General features: G+C 37.3%; 1 protein-coding gene across 1 annotated transcript; it reads left to right on the top strand.

Moving 5' to 3' along the window:
* Positions 1 to 2,490: 2,490 nt before the first annotated feature.
* On the top strand, positions 2,491 to 24,073 carry hdlbpb (high density lipoprotein binding protein b). The gene is made up of 28 exons (XM_053511611.1): positions 2,491 to 2,634; positions 5,228 to 5,307; positions 7,588 to 7,689; positions 9,547 to 9,695; positions 9,792 to 10,007; positions 10,115 to 10,321; positions 10,692 to 10,907; positions 10,992 to 11,198; positions 11,287 to 11,394; positions 11,497 to 11,601; positions 11,923 to 12,001; positions 12,774 to 12,913; positions 13,321 to 13,425; positions 14,777 to 14,890; positions 15,208 to 15,294; positions 16,115 to 16,246; positions 16,352 to 16,570; positions 17,114 to 17,335; positions 17,413 to 17,631; positions 18,612 to 18,750; positions 18,948 to 19,075; positions 19,160 to 19,264; positions 19,337 to 19,471; positions 20,895 to 21,038; positions 21,120 to 21,299; positions 21,653 to 21,769; positions 21,868 to 22,014; positions 22,700 to 24,073. Exons 3-28 carry the CDS (start codon positions 7,614 to 7,616, stop codon positions 22,790 to 22,792), a joined length of 3,789 nt encoding a protein of 1,262 aa, XP_053367586.1. The 5' UTR covers positions 2,491 to 2,634; positions 5,228 to 5,307; positions 7,588 to 7,613; the 3' UTR covers positions 22,793 to 24,073.
* The last annotated feature ends 996 nt before the right edge of the window (positions 24,074 to 25,069 follow it).

Raw genomic sequence — 25,069 nt, forward strand, 5'->3', positions numbered from 1 at the left:
CGCTCAGCTGCTCACGCTCCCTGCTGGATTACAATGCCCCGCCCCTCTCCTGGCTAAACCACGCCCGTGTATTTATAAACCACGCCCCCGTCACCCCCTCTCTTTCTCTCTCGGTTTAGTTCAGAAGGGCGTGTGTGTGTGTGTGTGTGTGTGTGTGCGCGCGCGCGCGTGCCTGCGTCACCGCTGGTGTCGTGGCGGAAGTGGATCTCACACTGTTTCCTGGTTCGTTTAAGGAAGATCATTAAATTAATAGGTGTATAATAAAGAAAAATATTTTTTAATTAGTTAATGAGAATCACGTGACGCGTGTAGACATTCGTACAGTAAACAAGATTTAATTACTATCAGGGACAAAGCTGTAATAATAAACACAAATAATCCGAATAACTCATTACTCTCACGAGGAATTTTCATTCTTATCAACTAAATAAAAGCTTATATGCTATTTTTATTATTTAAAAAAATGTATAAATCTAATTTAAAAAAAATTATTTAATGATATTAGTGACTGTAAACCAACTGTCAGTGTGTTTAAACCTCATGCATTTACCTCATTTAATCTGACTTTAATTTAGTCAAATTTAAAGTTAATTTTAACTCAGATTTAAAGTTTTAAAATTAATATTATATATATATATATATATATATATATATATATATATAAATTTATTCTAAAACTTAAAAAAACCCTTATTATTCCATATATAATATATATACATTTTAATTATAATTTATAATGGAATAATACAAATTTGGTATGATAAAATCCGATTTATAATGATATTCTGATAAGAAAGATAAGAAAAATTCTGTTATTCAGCAATGGTTCAGTTGCTCGGTCCTAAATGATGATATAAACTAAAAATAAAAATCACTTCTAGAAGAAATCTGCGAGCACATGGGTTTTTTTGTTTGTTTGTTTTTAGTACCTAGGCGCCCCCTATTGAAAAGATTAATTATTGCACATATTTGTCTACATTAATCAGCCGTAACAATATAACCACTGCTTTGATCACTGACTATACACAAGCAAACTGGTGACAGGATCATGGACACACAAGGCTCATCCATGTCTGTGAGGACCAAAGCCTGTCCAGTCCGATCCTACAGAAACACAAATGCAGCACAAATCACAGAAAAAAAGTAAATGCTGGCTACGATAGAAAGTCACCAGAACACCAGACAAACTCCCACAGCACCTAAATGATCTGCTGCCCACAGCACCTAAATGTCCCGGTGCCAGACACCACAGCACACCCCCAGGTGGCACAAGAGGAACACAAAACTCAAGGGGAATAATAGTAATGGTTTTAATGCTATAGCTGATTGGCGTATATTCAACAGTTTTGCTGGTTTGCATTTTTATTCCATTTTATTTTCTGAAACAGTATAAATATGTTTTGCACATTACAATTACAAAACTCATTATCAATGTTTTAAGATGTAACTTCCTCCAAAAACTATTTAAAGATACTGAGGTATTAGAACTAAAGCCAGTGTGACAGAATACAGAGAACACTGCAGGTAATATGAATGTAAGTGTATAACTCTATCCCTATGCATGCTATAAAATAAATCATCAAAGTCTGGCATGAAAATGTTTCACATACAGACTTGAAAAATGTATTACTTAAAATAAAAAAATATATATATACAAATAAGCACAAGGAAATGGGTTTATTATACTTTAATGAAAAAAATTAAAGAAGTTTATTTCATGTAATTAAACAGTGCGTTCACAATAAAGCTTAATTGCATAGACAGTTTATTTTTATTTTATTACATGAAATGTACAAAAATGTTGTGTTGAAACATATTTACAAAACAATGCATGCAGGTTATACTGTATAAAACAGTTATAGAATTCCATAAAACAATCAAAAAACAAACAAAATATACAGTGTTCTATAATCATCACTCAGGAATTAAATCTCTTTAATACCAGTCACAAAGTTTTAAGATAAATAAAACGATAAAATATTATATTTTGGTGGCTCAGTTGTAGGTTTCTCGCCTACCATGCGGAAGGCCTGGGTTCGATCCCCAGCCACTGAATGCAATAAAATGGGAGGGCTGGAAAGACATTCGGCTTAAGACCTGTGCCAAGTTGTGTGCAGATCAGATTGAAGCAGGCAAATTGGACCCTTGATTGAAGCAGGCAAAAGACCATCACCACCAAAAACATACAATACATGCATTTTAGGTGACACAGTGGCATAGTGGTAAGTACTGTGGCCTCCAGAGTCCTGGTTCAATTCTAACCTCATTGTCTGGGTGTGTGCCCCTCTGGGACCCTGTACACAGGATGAGTGGTAGAGAAGGTGAATGAATGTACAATTTAAAAAAATCTATTTAAAAATCTATTTATAAATAATAAATTGCTCAACCACGAGTATAATTAAATAATAAAAAAACATATAATTTTAAACAATAAAGCACAAAAGAAGGAAGTCGAACTTCTATATGATTCTATAAGGAGGAAAAAGAATCGAATCTGTAGATTGATTCACTGCTCAGTTCTTTAAATGAATCGCAATTTGAAGAACCGACTCTCGGCGAAGTGAATCATTCGTGGTGTTTACACGGTCAGCTGTCAGAAACACAACAAGCCGCTCTTCTTCTCTTCCTCATCAGGTTAGCTAAGACTTCCTGCTTTATCAAGACGCGTACAGTTATTGCGGTTATTCGCGGTATTTTTCCACTGCAGGCGGTTACATTCATATCGTTCTCTGAGCACTAAAAAACCTTTATAATGGCAGCGCGTGAGCTCTACTGTTTACGTACTAGCGCGCTATGCTATGCTAAGACAGTCGGCGTGCGCGCCATTTTCGCGTGCGTGCGCGCTCCTTCGCACGATTACACCTGCAACATGATGTTTTTGTTATTATTTGTGGTGCTCGAGAGAAGCGAAGCGTTTTTCTTAACATCATCAACATCAACTGTAACATCATAGCCATGACTATGAATCCACGGCAAGCACCACTCACATTTTCTTCAGGAAATGCGCCACTCTAGTTATTATTATTGTCTTCTATTAAACCTTATTTAAAAAACACAGTTTTTTCCCTTTTATTTGTTCTAAAATTATTTCACGGCTTCTTAGCTAGCAGGCTAGTGCTGCTGTAGCCTCGCTAACATACTGTAACTGTAGGGCTGGGAATCAACCGTCACCTTCCGATACGATATTATCGCGATCCCTCGGTGTCGATTCGTCTAATATTGCGATTCATTGCGTTGAAGTGTTATATAAGTACCCCAGATTTTGTTATTTAACTGAGTAGCTCTGTCATCTGACATAATTATTATTTCTAAACAAGGAGCAAATTTATTTTCTCCTACCACACAGGATGCGAATAGTTAGAGAGCGCCATCTGCAGGACGATAAAGAAACTGTGAGGCTTTACCTCCTCATATGCCTCCAAAGTCTCAAAACTCTATTTTCATCTAATTGACGCTCTGGGTGTTTTGAGACTTGTGTAAGTGTGTGTATTGAGTGAGTTTGAGACTACAATGGTAGTCATCAATGGTACATCTCACCTCATGAAGTTTTCACATTAAGACCTGAAATTTAGAACTTGTTTGCGTCAGTGGAAAGCCAAGAGAAGCAAGTTTACATTTTTTTTAAACTAAGGCTAAGTGAGGTTTAATATTGAGATAAAAAAAATAAAATAAATGTAAGTCGCTCTGGATAAGAGCGTCTGCCAAATGCCTAAATGTAAATGTAAATATTATATTTTACTTTATTTATGTGGTTTTTTTTTATAAAGGTTTTGATTGTTTTGTTTATGGGTGGCAGGAACTAGGCTTATCTGCATTTACATTGTTTCCAAAGTGAAAATGCGTTTAGAGAAAAAGACAGGTCAGAGACTTTTAACACGTGTGATTATTGATAATGTAACGCCATGAAAAATGTGTTTCTGTTGCTCCACTCGGAAGTTTCTGCTCTCTGTACAGATTTGTTTATATCTAAGGCTGATCACCCGGTCACGGCCAATCAAACTGAAAACCAGCCAATTCTGGTTGACAGATTCATCTCTATAATAAATGTAAAATAGTTTTTTTTTTTTATTCTTTGTCGGTGTGGTGATATGTGAATCACCACGCAAAAGAATCACATTCGATTTTACCCCATCTCTAGATCCTGGTATTAAAATGAATTCAATTGGAACTTATTAAGGTAGATACTGGAGATGATTTAAAAAAATATTTATTTCACATTTTAAATATTTTCAAGAGCATATTTAAAAAAATATATATATATATTTTAAATTATCCGTTATTATTTATTTATTCAGGCGATAATCTTTGTATAATATTTATTATTAACAATTTAAAAAAACATTTCTGAATAAAAGCTTAAGTTTGGTGGCTACATCGGCTAAATTACTCAAGAAAATTACAAAATTAGTTTTTTTTTTTTTTTTTACATATCATGGTATAATAGTTTACATAATAAATATTTCAAAATAATTTTTATTGCATAAAACACAAGTAAAACATAACATATCACAAGAGTGCATGATTATATAGTTAGCACTGATTTACTAAAAATCATATTTGCAAACTAACCAAAATGTTTTTATGATGTCAGAATATAAAGTATTTACATCACTTTGAAATGTGAAGTGCAATAAAAAATCAGGATGTATTTTGGGTTAAATTCTAATATTAGTCTAAAACCTGAAATCCTCCTGAAATATATTTTCGATCATGGGCAGGAATGTGTGTATTCATATGTACTGTAGGTTATAAACTGAGTTTATTTTTGTTCTAAAACTAGTTAGCATGATTTATAAATGTGTCGTGTAAAAATCATGCAAAAAAAAATTTATGTTTTATATTTTTAAAAGTCACATGATGGGAAATGATGCTTCTGGTTTGACCTCGCGTTTATAACCTTTACTGCTGAGTGTACTGACTGAAATATCTGATTTCATCACCGGCAGCTTTTTCTTTTTTGCTCACTATTCACACACACACACACACACACACACACACACACACACACACACACACACAGGCACAGGTTATATCCCTAGTGTGTAAAGCCAGAGCTATCCATAGCACCATTGTAAGCAGTGCGTCCCACAGGACAGCGCGCTGTGTCTCCACCCTGTTTCTGCTCACTCTCGGGGCTGCTTTACACGCCGTGAGACGGGAGCAGGTAAAGCTCTGGGTTCTTGCTATACAACTTAGCAACTGTGTTGATCTATACTGTCGATCGCAGGACTGAAAACGCCAACCAGCACTGAAGAGGTTACCGTAGCGCCCTTCAGGACGGACTCTCTGGTTTTCGACCCTTTGCAGGTACGTGGATGAGTTTACGCTCCTAAAGCTTTTGGTTTTTAAATGAAGAGAAGTGTTATTTTACGATGCAACACACATTTTTGTGAGTATAGAGGAAATTGTCAGAAACCGATAGAGTGTTGTATTGTTATATGTTTCATATTAAAAACTTTGTCACAATGGTAAAATCATTAAGGGCGAAAAAATTTTGGATTCCTCACAGCTTACATGTTATGCAGTTGATTTTAAATAACAGGATATTTCCAACACACACAAGCCAGGTTTGCATAAAATAATGAGATAAAATATTTCTATGTTTAAAAACATGAATATTAAGATTTCGTGAACAGTAAATAAAAGTAAACCTCCAAGGAAGTTTGAAGGAATTTTGAAGGAATTTTGTTCAGACATTGAATACAAGGCTTTTAAATATATATTTTTTAATAATCTTTAATAAAAGATGTGTGGACAGATCTGAATACGTATAAACATAATCTTCTCTACATTAGAAAAATAATCAGCGATGAAATCACGTGGTGCGACGGAACATAAAATGGAGTTACTGTTGCTACAATATACAGTTAAACCTTGGATTTTAAGGATAATTCGTACCGGAAGCGTGCTTGAATATCAAAGCACTCGCATATCAAAGTGAATTTCATCATAAGAACTAATGGAAACTCAGATGATTTGTTCCACAACTCAAAAATATTCATGTAAAAATTATTAATACAGAATGTAAAGTAAAAATAAAACAAATTATTATTATTATTTTTTTTTTGCTCATCTTGCAAAACACCAAGTTACTCACAATCCAAGGTTTTCCTGTAGTTTTTATTAAGTTAGTTATTCTTTTCCTAACACAGCACATCCGGAAGCATTTTATACCTCTTATTCCACAGTGATTATCCAATAAATAAGTTTTTTTGATTTATTATAGACTTATTATTTACTCTCTTACTTTGCACCAGCTGTGAACACACTTTTTCTCTAAGAAGGTTTAAGACATTTTGTCATCTTTTCTTAGCTGGAAATTCCTCTTTCCTGATGATGTATGTCATAACACTTAGGACTCTTAAGTCGTTTTATATTATGAGTCATTTTGATCAGTGTGAACACAATCATACCGCGCTCGTGAACCGTTTCTCATGTCTGATTGAAGAGGTGATCTGGGCCACGGTACAGCGTACTCTGGCATGGATGGAATGAGATATGGAAGCTAATCGCACCTGAGAGTAAAAGAGAAAGTAAAACACTGTTTGGACCGCCATGTCACGTGTGTGAGTACCACGTCCGGATTTCATACACAGCCATAGCTAATAGAAAGGCATGCGAGAGCCGATGCTCTTGACCTTTTTTTAAAAAATATTTTCATAGCATGAAAGTGAACATCCTTGTTCTCTTGTGTTTCATGGAGACTCCTTCCCATCTGTCTGTGTGGAGCATCGGTTTTGATAGCATTCTGTTGCTATGGAAACCATAACACGCTCTCCTATAATGAGCGCATTACCATCAAACTAATGTAAAACCACTCAATTATAGAAAATAAATCTAAGACAGAATCCACCGTAATGAGATGTCTAGTCTAGTTACAAAACCCCAGACCTGTTTTAAATTCACTTTTTAAATTGTTCTTTTGAGATTGTCTGAACGATAATAATATAGTTTGTGAAGGTCCGCCCCCAGGATCTTTGGTAACTTGTGGAGTCTCCTTAAAATGATTGACAGCAGCCGTCTGAACACGAACAAGCATTTTGGATTGGGCTTATTTTTTGAGCTGCTTTTCTTACTTTTGCTAAGATCCTAAAAAAATAAACATCTTAAAAACAAATAAACAAAACAAACAAAAATAAATATCATATATTAAATTAAATTGCACAAGAGTTAGCCTCAAGATTCAGGCAGTTAAAACACTTAAAGTCCTGAGAGGATGTGTGTAATGGATGCGTGTAATAGGAGTGTTATGGGAGTGTTCGGTGTTTCAGCGAGACGTTTAGGAGCTCCAGACAGTGGCACGACGGTCTGCCATAGACCACAGAGAATACAAACGGAACAGTGCAGAGCGAAGCAACGTGACGATGCAAATATGAATTTTCTGGTTAGCTTTCGGCCTCAGAAATCACGCACTGAGGTGTGTTAGACTCATTGAGGTAGGATCTAGAGGTAGTGTCGAAGACCAAAAAAAAAAATTACAATGCATAAACATCCATGGCAAAATAATTTGATTCTAACACAAGGTCTTGTTGTTCTCTCTCTGTTTCTCTCTCCCTCCCTCCACACCTCTGTCTCTCTCTCTCTCAGCGGGAAAGCGGATCGACTCTTGTAACATGAGCTCGGTGGCTGTGTTGACTCAGGAGAGTTTTGCCGAGCACCGGAGCGGGCTGGAGGACACGCAGATCTCAGGTACTCCAGTAATGCTGGCTTTCATGCCCTTGGGTAAGGTGAGCAGCTCGACGGTGCTGTCTCACACACACACACACACTGGGAAAGAGGAGAATATTGAAGTTTTTTTTTTCCTTTCTTTTATACCAGGTGCATAATAAACAAAGGCAGGTTTGCTTCTTTACTCTACTTTACTTTTACTCTGATGACCAACAAAGTGACACGTAAATAAGAAATGCAGGAAGTGATTTTTTTTTTTTTGGTTTCCAAATCTAGGCAAATTAGTTGCGACGTGGCGAAGCAAAAAAATTGTCAAATGAATGTAGGTGAAATTTTAGTGTCCCCCTGTTCAAAACCTTAGGTTCTATCTGCAGTAGGGTCTCAGAAATACTTCGTCTCTCTGTAGTTTCATTTAATCACATCATATAGGATCTTTTTTTTAAAAATTGTATAAGATAAACAAGCCTTGGAATGACGAAACAAAACTCAACGTTCAACTCTGAGTACATTTTAAACCAACATGGTGTGTAAAACCATTGTGTTATACGCTGTGGGCAGGACATTTTAGCTATAATTGTGTCTCATTGGGGGGGAAAAAACTGATAGGCCACACCCACAGTGGGTTATTTTTACATCAAAGCTACATTAGAGACGTCTGATATTTAAGGATTAAATTATAATTTAGTTTCACTTATTATAAATATCATTAGTAAACAAAATCCTTATCTTTTGAGGTAAACGTGCAATCATGCAAAACTTGTAGGAATAGCTTTTATTATTTGCTAGCCAAGAAGACTGAAGAACATCGGCGATTACAAATATTTCTTTTTTGTTTAAGAAATTGCAGTAGGAATCAGAGTGCTATGAGGTAATATTGATATCTGGGGAAATTGTTTTTATATTGTGTTGTTTTATGAGATTATGCGTAATGGAAGAACTTTTGTAAATACGTACACTATTTTCACAATTATGTGTAACTAAAAGCGTTTGGTTTAATGTTAAAATTGCCCTTGAAAATTGTATAAGCGTATAAAAAATTTTCACATAATATACAATATTTATGTAAACTTATGCAATATCACCCTTGAGGTTATTTTATTGTGCTGGTATCGTGCTGATATACAGAACAGACATATTATTTAGTGTCATGTGGAACTAACGAACCGCGACTGGCGGAGCTGGCAACCGACAGTTAGTGTAATTAACAGTGGTAAAAATAGTTTTAAGAAACTTATTCTGCCTTCAAATATCAGCTTCATTTACTTCTTTGTTCTGGAGTTGAATCCCAAATAGTGCTAAATGTAAAGTGTAGGTTGTAGAATCCCTTGTTCCACACACCATGTAGTGCCCTTGATCAGGGGTTAGAGAGGGATTTGGGATTCAGACTTGTGTTAGAAACTAGTTAGCTTTGTAACTCACCTTAGGTGTACATAAATCAATTCAAACCGTTCAGAGACAGTTCAGAGTGACTTACAAGTGATTAGTGCAGAGACGGCGTGTTGTTTAAGATGACATAACGTTATCAGATGTGTGTTCTTACTGAAAGTGCTTTAGTAACTGGTTGTGAATGTGGGTTTTGTCAGGCACCTGCTCTCTTCTCAGTACTGTGGACCGTACAGACCTACTTTCACCCACGCTGAGACCGACAGCTAGTGTCATTAACCACTGTACAACACCTGGGACACGCCCAGTGATACATATAGTTACACGTCACAGTGCTGTTCCTGTCTATTATCAGCACTCATGCAATAATGCCTCTCGCCTAATCAGATTACTCTGTCTTGATTAATAGCTTGATTGAAATATACTTAAATATTTGTAATAACATGTTCCACCGTTCTCACGCTGTTGTCCTTTGTTTTGCTTCCTCACTACAAGGTGGTGTTTCTGAGGATGAAGGCTACATTCCCACCTACCTGGAAGCCTTCCCTCCGTTGCCGGAGAAAGGCACTCCGGGGGAGAGATCAGGAGAGCCAGTGGGGGCATGGAGCAAAATTCGACCCATTAAAGCTTCAGTCATTACGCAGGTTTTAAACAGACGTTCAATAAACAAAAAAAAAGATATTTTCTCTTTATCTTTTCTTTATCTAATAATCAAAAACTCTGTCCTTATTTTTTTTAAGGTGTTCAACGTGCCATTGGAGGAGCGCCGATACAAGGACAACAGCCAGTTCGGAGAAGGAGAAGAGGCGAAAGTCTGTTTAGATATCATGCACAAGACCGGCGCTCACATCGAGCTCTCTCTGGCTAAAGACCAAGGTCTGTCCATCATGGTGACGGGAAAGCTCGAATCGGTCATGAAGGCTCGGAAAGAAATCGTGGCTCGACTCCAGACTCAGGTGATGATATACTGATGTACTTCTGATTTTAGACAGCTTTGACGCTTTCATTTCGTTTTGTTTTCTTTTATTTATTTTGTCTATATTCCTGGTTTATGCTCACGCAGGCTTCAGCCGTGGTCATCATTCCGAAGGAGCACCATCGCTTCGTGATCGGGAAAAACGGTGAGAAACTACAAGAGCTGGAACTGAAAACAGCCTCCAAGATCGCTATTCCACGTCCTGACGACCCGAGCGCTAACATTCGCATCACCGGCACCAAGGAGGGCATCGAGAAAGCTCGACATGAGATCCTGCTTATCTCCGTAGAACAGGTCTGAGAGCTCACCAAGAGCTGGAGGAGCTGCTCGTCCATACTTTTATTTTTATTTTTAAAGACATCCGTTTTTTTTTTTTTATTGAACAAAATATAAATTCTATGTAAAAAAAAAGTAGAACATGTTGAATCTTTAAATATTTCTTTAAATTTCTTGTAAATTCAACAATAAAATGTGAACTTTGTAAATAAATCTATAGTACAGTACCAAATAACCAAAAAGTCATGTCTTTTTATGATGTCATTTATGGTTTGTGATATCATTGTGCTGCTCATATAAGTAAACATAACATGATGATGGTATTATTATTATTATTAGTGTGAAAATATTAACTCACCTGGACCTGCATTTTGTTTCTCTCTTTCAGGACAAGCGTGCAGTGGAGCGTCTTTCCCTAGAGAAGGTTTTTCATCCGTTCATCGCCGGGCCGTACAACCGACTGGTCCAGGAGCTGAGCCAAGAAACAGGCGCTCGCATCAGCATCCCGCCACCCAGCCTGCCGAAGGACGAGATCGTCATCATTGGGGAGAAGGAAGCGGTTGCCATGGCAATCACACGCATTCGTGCCGTTTATGAGGAGAAGGTGATATTTTATTTTTTTATTTTTTGAGGATAACCTGTTCAAACTAGGGAGCACAGACGAGAGTAACCTTGGTTTGTCATTTAGAAGCGGAAAACAACAACCATCTCAGTGGAAGTGAAGAAATCTCAGCATAAATACATCATCGGCCCAAAGGGCAACAGTCTGCAGGAGATCATGGAGAGCACCGGCGTGTCGGTGGAGATGCCCCCGTTAGACTCCAGCTCTGAGACCATCATCCTTAGAGGAGAACCGGACAAGCTAGGACCTGCCCTGACCCAGGTGTATGCCAAGGTGAGAGTGTGGAGATGTGAAGAATGAGAAGGCTTGCTTTGACCAAGAACGTGCAGTGTGTTATGTGTACGGGTATGTGTTTCTCCAGGCTAAGAGCGCAATGGCAGTGGAAGTCACCGCACCAGCCTGGCTACATCGATTTATTATAGGAAAGAAAGGACAAAACATCGGACGCATCACGCAGCAGCTCCCCAAAGTATGACAGAAAAACTAGACAAAAAAAAAAATGAGATAAATAAAAAAATTACTGTAATAAAAGTATCCAAATAACAAGATTTAAATGCTCACCTGTGGACAGGTGCACATCGAGTTTACAGACGGTGAAGAGAGGATCGTTCTGGAAGGCCCGACAGAGGAAGTGGAGCAAGCTCGGGCTCAAATCCAGGAAATTATTAATGATCTGGTCAGAGGATTTGTATTTTTTTTTTTCTCCCTGTAAAATTATTGTATTATCTCCTTAAATACATGAAGTCAAGGGTTAAGTATGCAGTTTGGTTAAATAAGAGGTTGAACAGTTGGTATATCCTGTGCTGTATGGCGTATACTGTACCGTTTTAATGCGTGATTAATATGCTGTTTTAAACGTGATTAATATAAGATCTGTGATTTGCACTATAAAATCACAGATATAGAAAATTTAGTAAGTTTTTGATTAGCAGAAATAATTTTTATTTATTTATTTATTTTTTTTAGTTACCAAATCTTTTTATTTTATTGTTCTCAGATGTCGAGGAAGGATTACACGGAAATTAACATTGACCAGCGTTTTCATAGACACCTCATTGGCAAGAACGGGGGAAACAGTAAGTATGTTTTCAAGAAGATTTTACAGTATTATAATGATAATTTAAAGATTAGTTCAATTTTGCATGTTTTTTTTAAACCAATGCGTCATGATAAATGTACAGTATAATCATTTTAATGGCTGAATATTGAAAGGATTATACAGAGATATGTACAGTGCTGTGCAAAATTCTTAGGCACATGCAAATTAATGCAAAGATGTCTTCAAAAAAAAGAAAATTTAGTCACAAGTACAATTTGTACAGGTTTGTAGGGAAGTTTTACGTTTTACTGAAGTTGAAAGCTTAAGTTTTACTGAGCATCCTGCAGAATCAATCACAGTACTGAGGACTTTGACTGCTGCATCTGCTTCTGTTTTGCATTTAAAACCCAGCAGCTTCCATTTTGTTTTTGTGTCTAAAAGGTCGCGTCCCTTATATAATATGCTGCTTTCTTTTCAGGCATACAAATATTTTTCTTTAACTTTGAATTTTGTAGTGGAATATGGATGTTTGAGAATCAAAAATGTTTTTGTACTGACTCAATAATACAGTTATAAAATCCCCAAAAATCCGAAAGAAAGTTTGTAAAACTAAATATTGTATGTAGTTAAAACAATGAGCAGAAATAAAAAATCTTCAGCAATACTTCCAAAATGTGTCATTCATTTTAAAACAAAAACATTCAATACATGTGGTAATAAACCGAATACATCTTTAAAATAAAAAGAGGTAGGTATAATGAAGTACCATTTGATACTTTATGTAAATTAATGACTGAATATTCTTTCAGTAAACCGGATCAAGGAGCTGTACAAAGTGTCGGTGTGGATTCCTCAGGATTCAGGTCGCTGTGGGTTGGTGCGTATTGAAGGAGACCCTGAGGGAGTGCAGCGGGCTCGCAGGGAGCTGGTGGACATGGCCCAGCGCATGGTGAGGCACAGAACAAGCCTTTAACTCTGAGCACCCCTTTCATAACTTGCATGTTTATTAAGCAGCTGACAATGCTTGAACGTGATGCCATGACAGGCCTTACTAATAGAAACTCTACTTAGCGTGCTGTTACTGTATTTAGCATACATTCTGTAGGTTGAAATGGGGTGGGTTCAATGTGCAAAAAAGGAAAAAGGAAAAAAAATAATTCAACTCTACCCATTTAACCATTAGGGACACTTTTTTTTCCCCAATGTACGTTTAAAACACTGTGATCATTTCAGGTTTAGAAACCATTTTTAAGCATTTTAAATTACACCTTTATAGTAGGAAAAGAGCAACCCTGATCATCTAGGACTTCTTTTTCTTCTGCGATTGTGAGTAATTGTGATTGTGTGCCTCCTCAGGAAAACGAGCGCACCAAAGACCTGATCATAGAGCAGAAGTTTCACCGCACCATCATCGGGCAAAAGGGAGAGAAGATCAAAGAAGTGCGAGACAAGTTTCCTGAGGTATTACCAAATATCATTAGGTCTAATCCATCATAAGCTCTATTCTGATTGGAGGTGGTTGAGAGAGGTGGCATACTGTACTCATTATTTAAATTTATTATTATTATTATTATTATTTTCTTATTATTGTAGCAATGCTCCAGAGAATATTCTTCCACCCCAAATATATACAGTAAAAACACAGGATAGCAGATAGGATGTTTATCTGCCTCTGCTTTTACACTATTTGAGCCTTTTTTATTTTATTCTACAGTATTTCATTCTCAGAGTTAAAACTGTATTGCTCCGCTACCAAACCTCTAGCAACCCCTCAGACCATAATAGCACACACTAGCAGTAGCACCCAGCCGAGCTTCCTTAGCAACCACCTAACTGCAAAATACAGTAGCAACCGCCTAGGGTCATGTAACTTCCATAGGGACCAAGGGAAGTTTCTCAGAATCACTTAGGCAAGCTGCCTAGCAACACCCTAGCTTAACCTACTGGGTCAACACCCTAGCACACATTTAAAATATTATAGCAACCCACTGGATTAGCACAAAAACCACCCAAAATATCAGCATGACCGTGTGGCCACGGGATAGGAACCAACTGGGTTAGTATATTAATCACTTAGCAATCCCTAGCAACCACCTGGAGTACCATAGCAACCATGTAACACCATCCTAGCAACAACCTGGGAAATCATAGCAACCACATGGCAACCACCTGGAATATCATACCAACTATCTAGAATATCATAGCAATGACGTACCTCAAACTTAACAACTACCTGGAACGTCATAGCAACCAAATACCAGCATCCTAGCAACCAACTCACCTTGGAACACCCTAGCAACCACTGGGTATATCATAGAAACCACCTGAAATATCATTGAACCACTTAGCAACCATGTTACCAAACCTTGTGGAATTCCAAAGCAACCATGTAACAACATCTTGCCAACCACAACCACCTACCTTAGGAGTGTTTTAACATTTTAATGATTTAAACTCTTAAGCATGGTTTAATCTCGCAACAGTATAATCTTTATATTTAAGCTTTACATACAAGCCTAACATTATAAAATGTTAGTTGTTGGCATTTTGTACATGTTTACCTGTTGAACCTTTTCATAGAGGTCTATTTTCGTTCATCGTCGAGTTAAAACATAAAACATAAGTCAGACTTATGTGACACTTTATTAGTTGTTGAGTTCCTAACACAGGTAAAGACTCTGTACATGTTATAATCATGACTTTGGAAGCTACTGTATCTGAGAAAGGTTACATTATAGTCTTCTTTCAAAATGAAAATGACAATGTGGTGTGTTTCTGTTTTTTGTTGCTGTTTTTTTCCCTCTCTGTGTAGGTCATCATCACATTTCCTGACCAGTCTCAGAAAAGTGACATCGTGCAGCTCCGTGGGCCCAAGAACGAGGTGGAGAAATGCGGCAAGTTTCTCCAGAAACTCCTGGCTGAGCTGGTATGAATCCCTGCACTTTCTCTTTGCTTCAATCACACAGTGAGTGCTTTCACAAAATACAATATAGCCTGATAGTTAGAGAAAAAAAAAAATCAGTAGTCTGATATATTTTAGTTGCCACGCCTTCTTGAGTTAATAAGTTGAGTGAAAAACGTTCCTTTAGTATGATAACTTTATATGAATTATGATAGTTTTTATTTAATTTAAGATACATACACTTTACATGATTATCTCACAAGATTTATTTCCTTTATAACAAAACTGCTGACTGATTTTAAATCAAGAGATTTCATTATTGTTTTGTTGTGTTCTATCAGGTTGAAAACAGCTACTCGATATCTGTTCCCATATTTAAGCAGTTTCATAAGAATATTATTGGCAAAGGAGGTGCCAACATCAAAAAGGTGAGGAAAGTATAAAAAAAAAAATAGGTTTTAAACGCAGAGAAAATGTGCTACCGGGTCAAAAAAAATTAATAAATTCAAATCCGGATTCAATGTTACATGTTCTCCTGATTTTGTTGCAATTTTAAATCGTTAAAAAAGTTTGATGATTAATTAAATGAACCCCGATATAGTAATGGGCTGCATTTATTATTAAATTAATTATATTTATTCACACAGCACAGTTAAACAATATAAACTACAGTAGCTTGTAATACATTTAACTAAGCAGCATGTATCTCTGTTCTATGCCATCATTATTATTTTCCAAACAAACTTAGCAAATAATTCACTCTTACCGGACGTAATGAAAATGTATAAAATTTTGAATAAAGTTTCAAATAAGTTTCAAAAAAGTTTCAAATAAATTTTGAGTAAAGTGGAAGAACGCTGATTAACACTATGAGGCTATTAACGCGCAGTTTTTGATATTGTAACGCCATAAAATGTGTTGTTGTTTAATGTTATTAAATAAAGTTTTTTTTAATAACCTTTAAATGAATTTTTTTTTAAATAAGGCTGCTGCAAATTTCCGACATAGTGCATCCCCTGAACTGCAAGTGCGCCCTCTTGTGGTGTACAAGTTGCTATACATGCTAGCTGAAATGTAATGCAAAAGTAACATTATTGGTTAATACATTTTTAATCAGTTGCATTCTTAAACCCAGTTAATTGACTTATAATTATAATTACTTACTAACGTGGCTAGCAGGTATATTTCGTGTGATTATTGGAACTAACACTTGGTTGATCTGCAGTGATGATTTGTAATTCCTTACAGATCCGTGAAGAGACCAACACAAAGATCGATCTCCCCACTGAGAACAGCGACTCCGAGACGATCGTGATCACGGGTAGGAGGAGTAACTGTGAGGCAGCACGGGAACGAATCCTCGCCATCCAGAGAGACTTGGTAAAAAAAACAGACAGCGATAGAGATGAGAAGAAGAAAAGGATGAATGGCCTTTTGATGTACAGTCTGTAACATTATCTGAGAACGTTGTGTCACTTCCTGCAGGCGAACCTGAAGGAAACGGAGGTGACCATCCCGGCCAAGCTGCACAACTCTCTGATCGGGTCGAAGGGGTGTCTGGTGCGCTCCGTCATGGAGGAGTGTGGAGGTGTTCACATTCACTTCCCCGCTGAGGGCTCGGGGGTGGACAGGGTGATGATCCGGGGCCCTGCGGGAGAGGTGGAGAGGGCCAGGAAACAGCTACTGCAGCTCGCCGAAGAGAAGGTCAGAGGACATTCTTCTTTCTTTCTCTATTTATTATTCTTGATCTTTCATTCTCACTTTCTTTTCCTTGTCTGTTGTGTTTTTCTTTTTTCCCCCATTCTGTTTTTTATCTTTTTTTATCTGTTTTAAACTTTCTTATGTCTAACTCTAATTTGTTTCTTTCTCATCTTTTTTCTCATGTTATTTTTATCTTTTATGACTTTATTTTTTTTCTTTTACTTATTTTATCTATTTTTCGTCTATTTTCTTGTGTCTAACTGTTGCTTTTGTTTCTTTATCAATTGTCGTTTCTTTCTTAATTTTGTTGTCTTTTATCATTTGTCCGTTGTTCTTTCTTTCTTTTTATCTGTTTGTAATCTGTTTCTACCCTTCTTTTGTTTTTTTTTCGTTTATTGGTTTTTTGTTTATTTTTTCTTTTTCTATTTTTCTTTAATCAGGCTTTCTTTTGTTTATTTTTAGTCTACTTTATTTTATTTCGTTGTTTCTCCTTCTTCCTCACTTTATTTCTTTTACAACTTTGTCTTTCTGCTCTTTTCCCTCTAGCAAGTCAACAATTTCTTAGTACAGCTCCAGGCCAAGCCTGAGTACCACAAGTTCCTGATTGGCCGGGGAGGGGCGAACATTCGGCGTGTGCGCGATCGGACTGGAGCTCGCATCATCTTCCCTTCGCCCGACGAACCGGAGCAGGAGCGCATCACCATCATGGGCCGAGAGGAGGCAGTGCTGCTCGCTCAGAAAGAGCTGGAGAGCCTCATTAAAAACCTGGTAATGCTCCGATTTCTGAATGAACCTGAACCACACAAACACAGCCTGTCTTTATCACTGTCTCTGTCTCTGTGCAGGAGGACGTGATAGAGGACAGTATGGTCGTGGACCCACGCCATCATCGGCACTTTGTCTGTCGGAGAGGGCAGGTGCTGAGGGAGTTAACGGAAGAGTACGGCGGAGTCGCCGTCAGTTTCCCTCGTACAGGAACGCACAGCGACTGCATCACTCTGAAAGGAGCTCGAGAGTGTGTGGATGCTGCAAAGAAGCGCATCCAGGAGATCATTCAGGATCTGGTGAGCATCAGGAAGAGACAGGCGGATTCATTTCATAAACATGTGCACAGAAAATGACGTAATGTGGACATAAAGTAATAAAATGGTTATTATGAATAAATCGTATAGCATCTATAGATAAGAATCAAATTTGAATAAAAAAAATGTGGAGCAACGTTTGAAATGCAGTTTTCTCAAAACTATGCGAATTGGGCAAGTGACTAATTCAAACAGTTCTCAAAAACAAGACGCATGAGTCATATGGACTACATGCTGTGATATTGTTTCCGTTTCCCACTTACAATTTAAGTTTCCAAATTAGTAAAAAAAATCTTTTTAAGCCCACTTCAGTATCACTTTGTGATTTTTGCTATGATGGTGTAGTGGTTAGCATTGTGGCCTCGCACATTCAGGGTCTGGGTTCGATTTCCACTTTTGTTCTGTGTGTGTGGAGATTGCATGGTCTCCCTGTGCTTGGTGGGTTTCCTCCCACAGTCCAAAGACATGCAGATTAGGTTTATTGGTGTTCCAAAATTGCCCATGTTGTACGTGTGTATATATATATATATATATATATATATATATATATATATTGCTCACAGCTGATTACAGTTGGTGAATTTGTAAACATTTTTGGGCAAAAATTTCAGAAAAATATAAACTGGGAAGTGACAAATAGTTATGAAATGTGTATACAGGCATTAGAGAGAAAACTAAAATTAGGAGTAATAAAGATAACAAAGATTGTTGATCGCTGAACCGGCCACACCCACAAGCAACAAGAGTAACTGTCATTACATGTTCGCGAGAGATAAAAACAACTCCCTGGTGTTGACATGGTGATAATAATAAGGACTGCCTGCATCATTTGTGCATTTCAAGCGGTCGAAAGTGACATTGTCTCTCTATTATGATTGCTGAATTAGCACAGAAAAGTAAAGCAGCATGGTATCATTCAGCTCTTCTCCATATCGACTTGTATGTATGTGTGTTCTGAGCAGGAGTCTCAGGTGAGTGTGGAGGTGGTGATTCCTCAGCGCTATCACAGATCCATAATGGGGCCCAAAGGCTGCAGGATCCAGCAGATCACCCGAGAGCATGAGGTCCAGATCAAATTCCCAGACAGAGAGGAAACAGCGGGTGGGTCTCTCTCTCTCTCTCTCTCTGTGCTGCTGAATTCTGCATTCTGGTTGGTTAGAGGATGGTGAAATATTTTTAAACAGCAAATCTGACAGTTAGTGTAGATCAAATGCAAATCATGGCTTTTGATTACGCAATTGTTTCTATAGTAACAACATAGGGGTTATGTTAAAAAAATCTTCATGTTTGGTGCTCAGCTCAGGAAACTTCTCCTGTGGAGAACAGCAGCACCAGCCCAGAGTCGGACTCCGTGCCTCGGAGATGTGACATCATCACCGTGACGGGCCATACAGAAAAATGCGAGCTGGCACGGTCGGCCCTGCTAGTGAGCAACACTTTATTTTTGTCAGCTATTAAAAATCTTTCAGCGGTGACTTTTTAAGATTAATTCTCCATTATCATATTTCAGGCGCTGGTTCCTGTGACGGTTGACGTCGAGGTGCCCTACGACCTGCACCGCTACATCATCGGCCAGAAAGGAGCCGGAATCAGAAAGATGATGGAGGACTATGAGGTGTGTACTGTAGGTTCGACACAGATGTGGTATCAGTACAGGATTTGATACAGTCTGACTTGCTCTGTGCAGGTGAACATCTGGGTTCCTCAGGCTGAGCAGCAGTCTGACGTGATAAAGATCATGGGGCAAGAGGTCAGCGTGGAGAGAGCCAAGCTGGCACTGATGTGCAGAGTCAAGGAGCTCCAGGCCGAGCAGGAGGAGCGGGTAAAGGGAGCACTATACAAAAAAACAAAAAAACACACAAAGTAAAACCTCATACACACACAAAAACGCTTAGAATCAGTTCCTGATGTCTTATGAATTCATGAAAAGATAAATGGAACGGGGTTGAAACCCAGGATTAGTATCTGTGCAAATACTAGTAAAAATTATTATTAATTAATCAAATATTTCGGGGAATAATTTTATCTTCCTCTTTAGCTTTAAATATAAACTTGTAAAGCTTACATCATTAACTTCCATCTATGTGATTTATTAAAAAAAAAAAAAATTTATGAAATCCAAACATTTCAGTTTACCTGATAAAAAAACAATAACTATGGCCTAAGTCATGGCTATATTTTTTTTTTACTATTTTCTCCCATGTTTTTTTTTAATAAACTACAGTTAATATTTAAAAAATATATCAAATGGGTATAATTTTTTTTTTTTGTGAAGAATTTTGCAGTGTTCAGTCGGTGACAGTTCTATCCGGACCCTATTAAATGAGAATGAATTATATACCAGTAATCTATCGCTCTTTTCCTATACATGTCATGGCTATACATGTCGCTCAGCAGAGCCAATCATCGCATTCGGTTACCGTTTATAGACAGAGTGTGCAAAAGAAACAGAAATGATAGTGTGACACAGCATGGCTTATTTCAAAAAGTGGAAAGTCGACTGTGAAAACTGAACCAGATCAATGATCAATGTCTGTTTTATTCTTTCTGCTGAAAGTTTAAAACTAGTTTGTCTCACATGGCCCGAAAAGCAGTAATGTAAGGCACCATTATGAGACATAACCCTGGTCGTTAGGGCAAACATATCTGCAGTGGTGCGAGGTGTGGGCGTGAACAATACCTGAACTGAGAACCTGAGTCCTTTCATGTCCATTGAAAGTGCAGCAATGTGGAAATAAAGATCCACTAAAAACTGATGTAAAGATTGATGTTTTATTCAGTTCAAACTGTCTACACGTTCAACAAATTTATTGGCTTAATTTAGAATCCCGATATAGCTAATAATACATGCCCACCACAAGAGGGCGCACTCCTAATTCTGGTAATGTACATTATTGGTTTTGGATTTTTTGTTTTTTTTTAATTTTTGAAGAAGAGTGATAAGAGCAGTATTTATTTTTTTATTATTTTGTGTATTTAAACTATTTGGGCATTATCAATTTCTCAAGTAAATAATTTGTGGGGATTGTGCCACAAAAACTAAATGTGCATCTTATCGTTAATTGTTAATGATAAATTGATTGTTTGCTGTCAACTAGTTGTAAAATGTGAAAAAAAAAAAACTTAAATCTATTAAATAGGTTTTATGCTATAATATTAGTGATGTCTTGAGTGGTCCATGTGCTACTTTATCAGCTACTGTGTCCAATTCAGTATGTTTAACATTTTTAAGTGTGTGATCACAGGCCTTACGGAGCTACAAGGTGGCCCTCTCGGTCGACCCTAAATACCACCCCAAAATCATCGGGCGTAAAGGAGCCGTGATCTCCCAGATCCGCAAAGATCACGACGTCAACGTGCAGTTCCCTGACAAGAGTGATGAGCGGCAGGTGTGTACAAGCCTGAGAGCACCACCACATCGCCGGAGTGTCGTGCCAGCTCAGAAAACTCACCTTTTGTTCTTTTGTCAGGACACAATTGTGATCTGGGGTTATGAGCGGAATGTGGAGGAGGCCAAGGCAGCTATAGAGCAGATGGTGGCAGAGCTGCAGGAGATGGTGAGCGAGGACATCCGGCTGGATCACCGGGTCCATGCTCGCATCATTGGAGCTCGTGGCAAGGCCATTCGCAAACTCATGGAGGAGTTTAAAGTACGTGTTACTGCACTGGACAATCATATCATTACCACATGCACATCCTTGAATGTACAAGTACAGGAAATCCTATTAATTCTAATGAACCAAGCCACAGAATATAAACGCTGTAGAGTAAATAATAAAGAAGGACCATAAGTGACACTTAATACAGGAGTTACGAAGCAAACTTCAGAATCTCAGATTCTGTCTTTACAGTGTCGGGCTTTCTCCATCAGAAAGAGTCAGTAATATAATTTCATATTATTTAAATAATATAATCGTGCTTAAATCACCATCACTCCAACACGACTTCCTGTTCGAAACAGAATCCAAATCACAGCTCTCGATCCATTTCCTGTCTATTCCAGGTAGACATCAGGTTTCCTCAGCCAGGATCAGATGACCCGGACAAAGTGACGGTCACAGGCCTGCCAGAGAACGTTGATAAATCCATCGATCATCTCCTCAACCTCGAAGAGGAATACGTGAGTGTGAGACACTAATATAGAGCAAATACCCTTAGAGTTTACAGAGCTGTTTAAAACATTTCTGCTGTTCCTGTGTATGTATATACATCACCCAGATGTTGAATGTGACCGAGACCGAAACCTTGGCTGCTTATATGAAACCTCCGTCCCGGTTCGTGGGCGGAGGAGGAGACGAGGAGGGCCGAGTCCTGCCTAAAGGCTTTGTTGTCAGAGACGCTCCATGGACCGTTCCAGGCAGCAAGGTGAACTTTATGTAGTCTACCAATCTACTTGACTAAATCTATATCCTTTCCCAACACTGCAATCATGTGGCCAAAAAACATAATTGCGCCTAAGGAAATGAATCTTACATGTCAAATCTAACAGTGTTGTCTCTGCACTTTTAAATCATGAGGGGAATCCCGGACGCCACTTTGTCTCAGAGCTGTTTTCCACTGTATTGGACTGTGAACAGACATTTTCTATCATGGTGCTCCCGGACTGATTTACTGAAAACGATGAGGCCCACTCATTTCCACCACTCCCACGTGCACACACATACGATATACACACTGAACATATTGTAAATAATTGTAAATATTGGTATTTGGCGCACTGCAGTGTGTTTTTGTACAACACACGTGAGCCATTTGAACGCGATTGAACCGGTATCTTCGGGAAACTCATAACTCGAATGTTCGGCAATAAATGAAAGCTTTCCAGAGCATTTTGTTTTTTATGCAAATAAATCAATTAAGAACCGGTTAATTAATAGTTAATTAATAGTTAATTCCAATTATAAATGACAGAAGGACATGGGGACGTGCTTTCTAATCAGAAATGAAGTGTTAAATAAAGATCTTGTGGCATTTATAATTGTTTTACATGTGTACACGCTAACAACTATGTTTGTGTTTACATTCTAATGAAACGTGTGTGTGTGTCCAGGCCCCAGACATGAGCAGTGCGGAGGACTTCCCTACATTCGGCTCTGGTGTGGCGCCGAAACAGACGTCTGCCTGGGGACCTAAAAAGTTCTGAATGTGAAAATAAGATGTACTTTATCCATCTGTTCCTATAAACGTCAAAGAAAAATCGCAGTTCGGACAGATCTGAACTCGCATCACCTGCACTCGTCTCCGCTTTCACATTTAAACGTAGTTTCACGTTACGTTTTTAAACTCTCAAACAGCTACGATTTCTACTGGCACTGATGTTTAACTTTTATAATATATAGAGAACCTGTAGTTCACTGTGTGGCTGATTTTATTTTATTTTTTAAATAGCTTTTAACGAACGTCTGTGAATCAGGGCCTCGTTTATAAAACGCTGTGCGTACGCAAAGCAGTCAGTTCAAGGCAGCAGTCTCAGAGTGTCCCTTTATATGTTAGTAAGAAGTGGAGTTGTTGGAACAGAAGATGTTTCAGTTTGGACGTCCTGACTAGAAAAGATCTTTTCTATTTTTAACTTTTTAAATCCTGAGTGATGAAGCAAAATATTGTTGTTTTTAGGTTTTCACCAGAGTCTCGGAATTTTTTTGAACATGTGTTTTGTGCACATTTATAAACGAGGCCGCACAAGGGCTTGGTGCTTTATCTGTCCTGTTTACTGTAAAAAGAAACTTTTATTATTATTATTGTTATTATTAGTCCTGGAACCAGGAAGTAGCGATTTGTATATCCTCCTTCGGAGATGAATCTGTGAAGAATATTTATTATATTGTTAATCTCTCTCTCCCTCTTTTTAATTTTTTTTTTCAAACACTTATTATTTATTTCATCTGTAAAGTACATCTTTGCAAATGCATGTATATATATATATATTTTTTTTTAAGTCTGTGTTTTCACTTAAGATTTAGTGACAGGATGCTTGAAAGAGAACCTTTTAAACGCAGGGTAAAAAGAAAAAAGATAGTTGTTTATTTCTTTCTTTTTTGTTTTGTTGTTTTTGTTTTTTTGGTTTTAAAGGGGCAGTTTGTTTGTCAGATGCTGAAACTCGAATTAGATTTCTCTCTCATCAAACCAACTTGTTCTAAAGTATAAATATATATTGTTATTATTATTATTATTATTATTATTATATTAATTAAATTTATTAGATGAACAAATGCGATCATTTCAGAACCAAGAAAAACAAATAAATCTTTTGGATAAAAATGTTGCGGATTACAGTTGTTTTTTTTTTTTTTAAGTGTATTCGAGGAGCAATGTGACAAACGCAGGATTGTAACCTTTTTTAAAATTACAAACTGCACCTTTTAATGTTTTCAGCTCTTATGATATTTTGTGTACAGAAACGATTTATAAATCTTTTTTACCTCCATGCCTCGTGGATTCCTTTCAAATCATTAATTTAATTTTTAAAGCTTTCACCTTGCCAAAAAAAGAAAGAAACCTGCTGCTGCTGATTTCCTCATATACGCTGATGTACACGGTGTGATTTGTGAGTAAACATTTTATGAGATTAAACAAGAAACTTTGCTTCACTTTAATCCTGAAATCCTGGTGCCTCATGAATTTGAAAAATAAAAAGAGTTGGACTTTTCATTTCCTCACTAATCTACAGACACGACTAACGAGATTTTCAGAAAAGTGCCGGGGTTTTACAATTATTATCCTGTAATAATGAGCTTAAATAAAGTGAAGAACTGTGTGTGCACTGATGAGGAAACGTTCCCTTTTTCCGTGTTCGAGATCTCTCAGTTTGTAGAATCATGATGGAATTTTAATGTGTGTGTGTCTATGTGTGTGTTCTGTGTGTTTATTCTGATTACGGCAAACAGAGTCGGCTACACTCTCAGCCTTAAGCAGTAGTTACAGGATATTTTGGTCACAGTTTGATTAATATGCAACTCTGCAATAAAACAGATTAAAATGTTAAAAAAAACCTGTTTGATTCTTTGTATGATGTAAAACCAACATTTCTGCAACAAAAACAAATAGTATATTTAGGGAAGTTTGTTCAATGCTAAAAGAGAGTGTAAAAAAAAATATCATCCAAAAAAAAAAGATCCAGGTTAAAAGATTATCCAAAATATTGGCACCCTTTAAAAGAACAACAAAAAAAACCACAATTTTAATTTAAGAGGGTTTAAATCCAAAACAGATGATTAGGAACATTAGGAATTACAGCACTTCTTTTATTTGGCCCCACTCTCTCCCTAAGAACCAAAAGGAATTGGATGGAAATTAGTTGATTGGCTGATTTGTGCTACTGTAAAAAAAAAAAATAAAATAAATCCCCATATAATTTGATTTACTATACAATAGTTTGAGTTAATAATCGAATACAACATTGTATTTTTAAAAAGTCCTGATA

The sequence above is a fragment of the Clarias gariepinus genome, chromosome 14, assembly GCF_024256425.1.
Source record: "Clarias gariepinus isolate MV-2021 ecotype Netherlands chromosome 14, CGAR_prim_01v2, whole genome shotgun sequence".
In the NCBI taxonomy this organism is placed as follows: Eukaryota; Metazoa; Chordata; class Actinopteri; order Siluriformes; family Clariidae; genus Clarias; species Clarias gariepinus.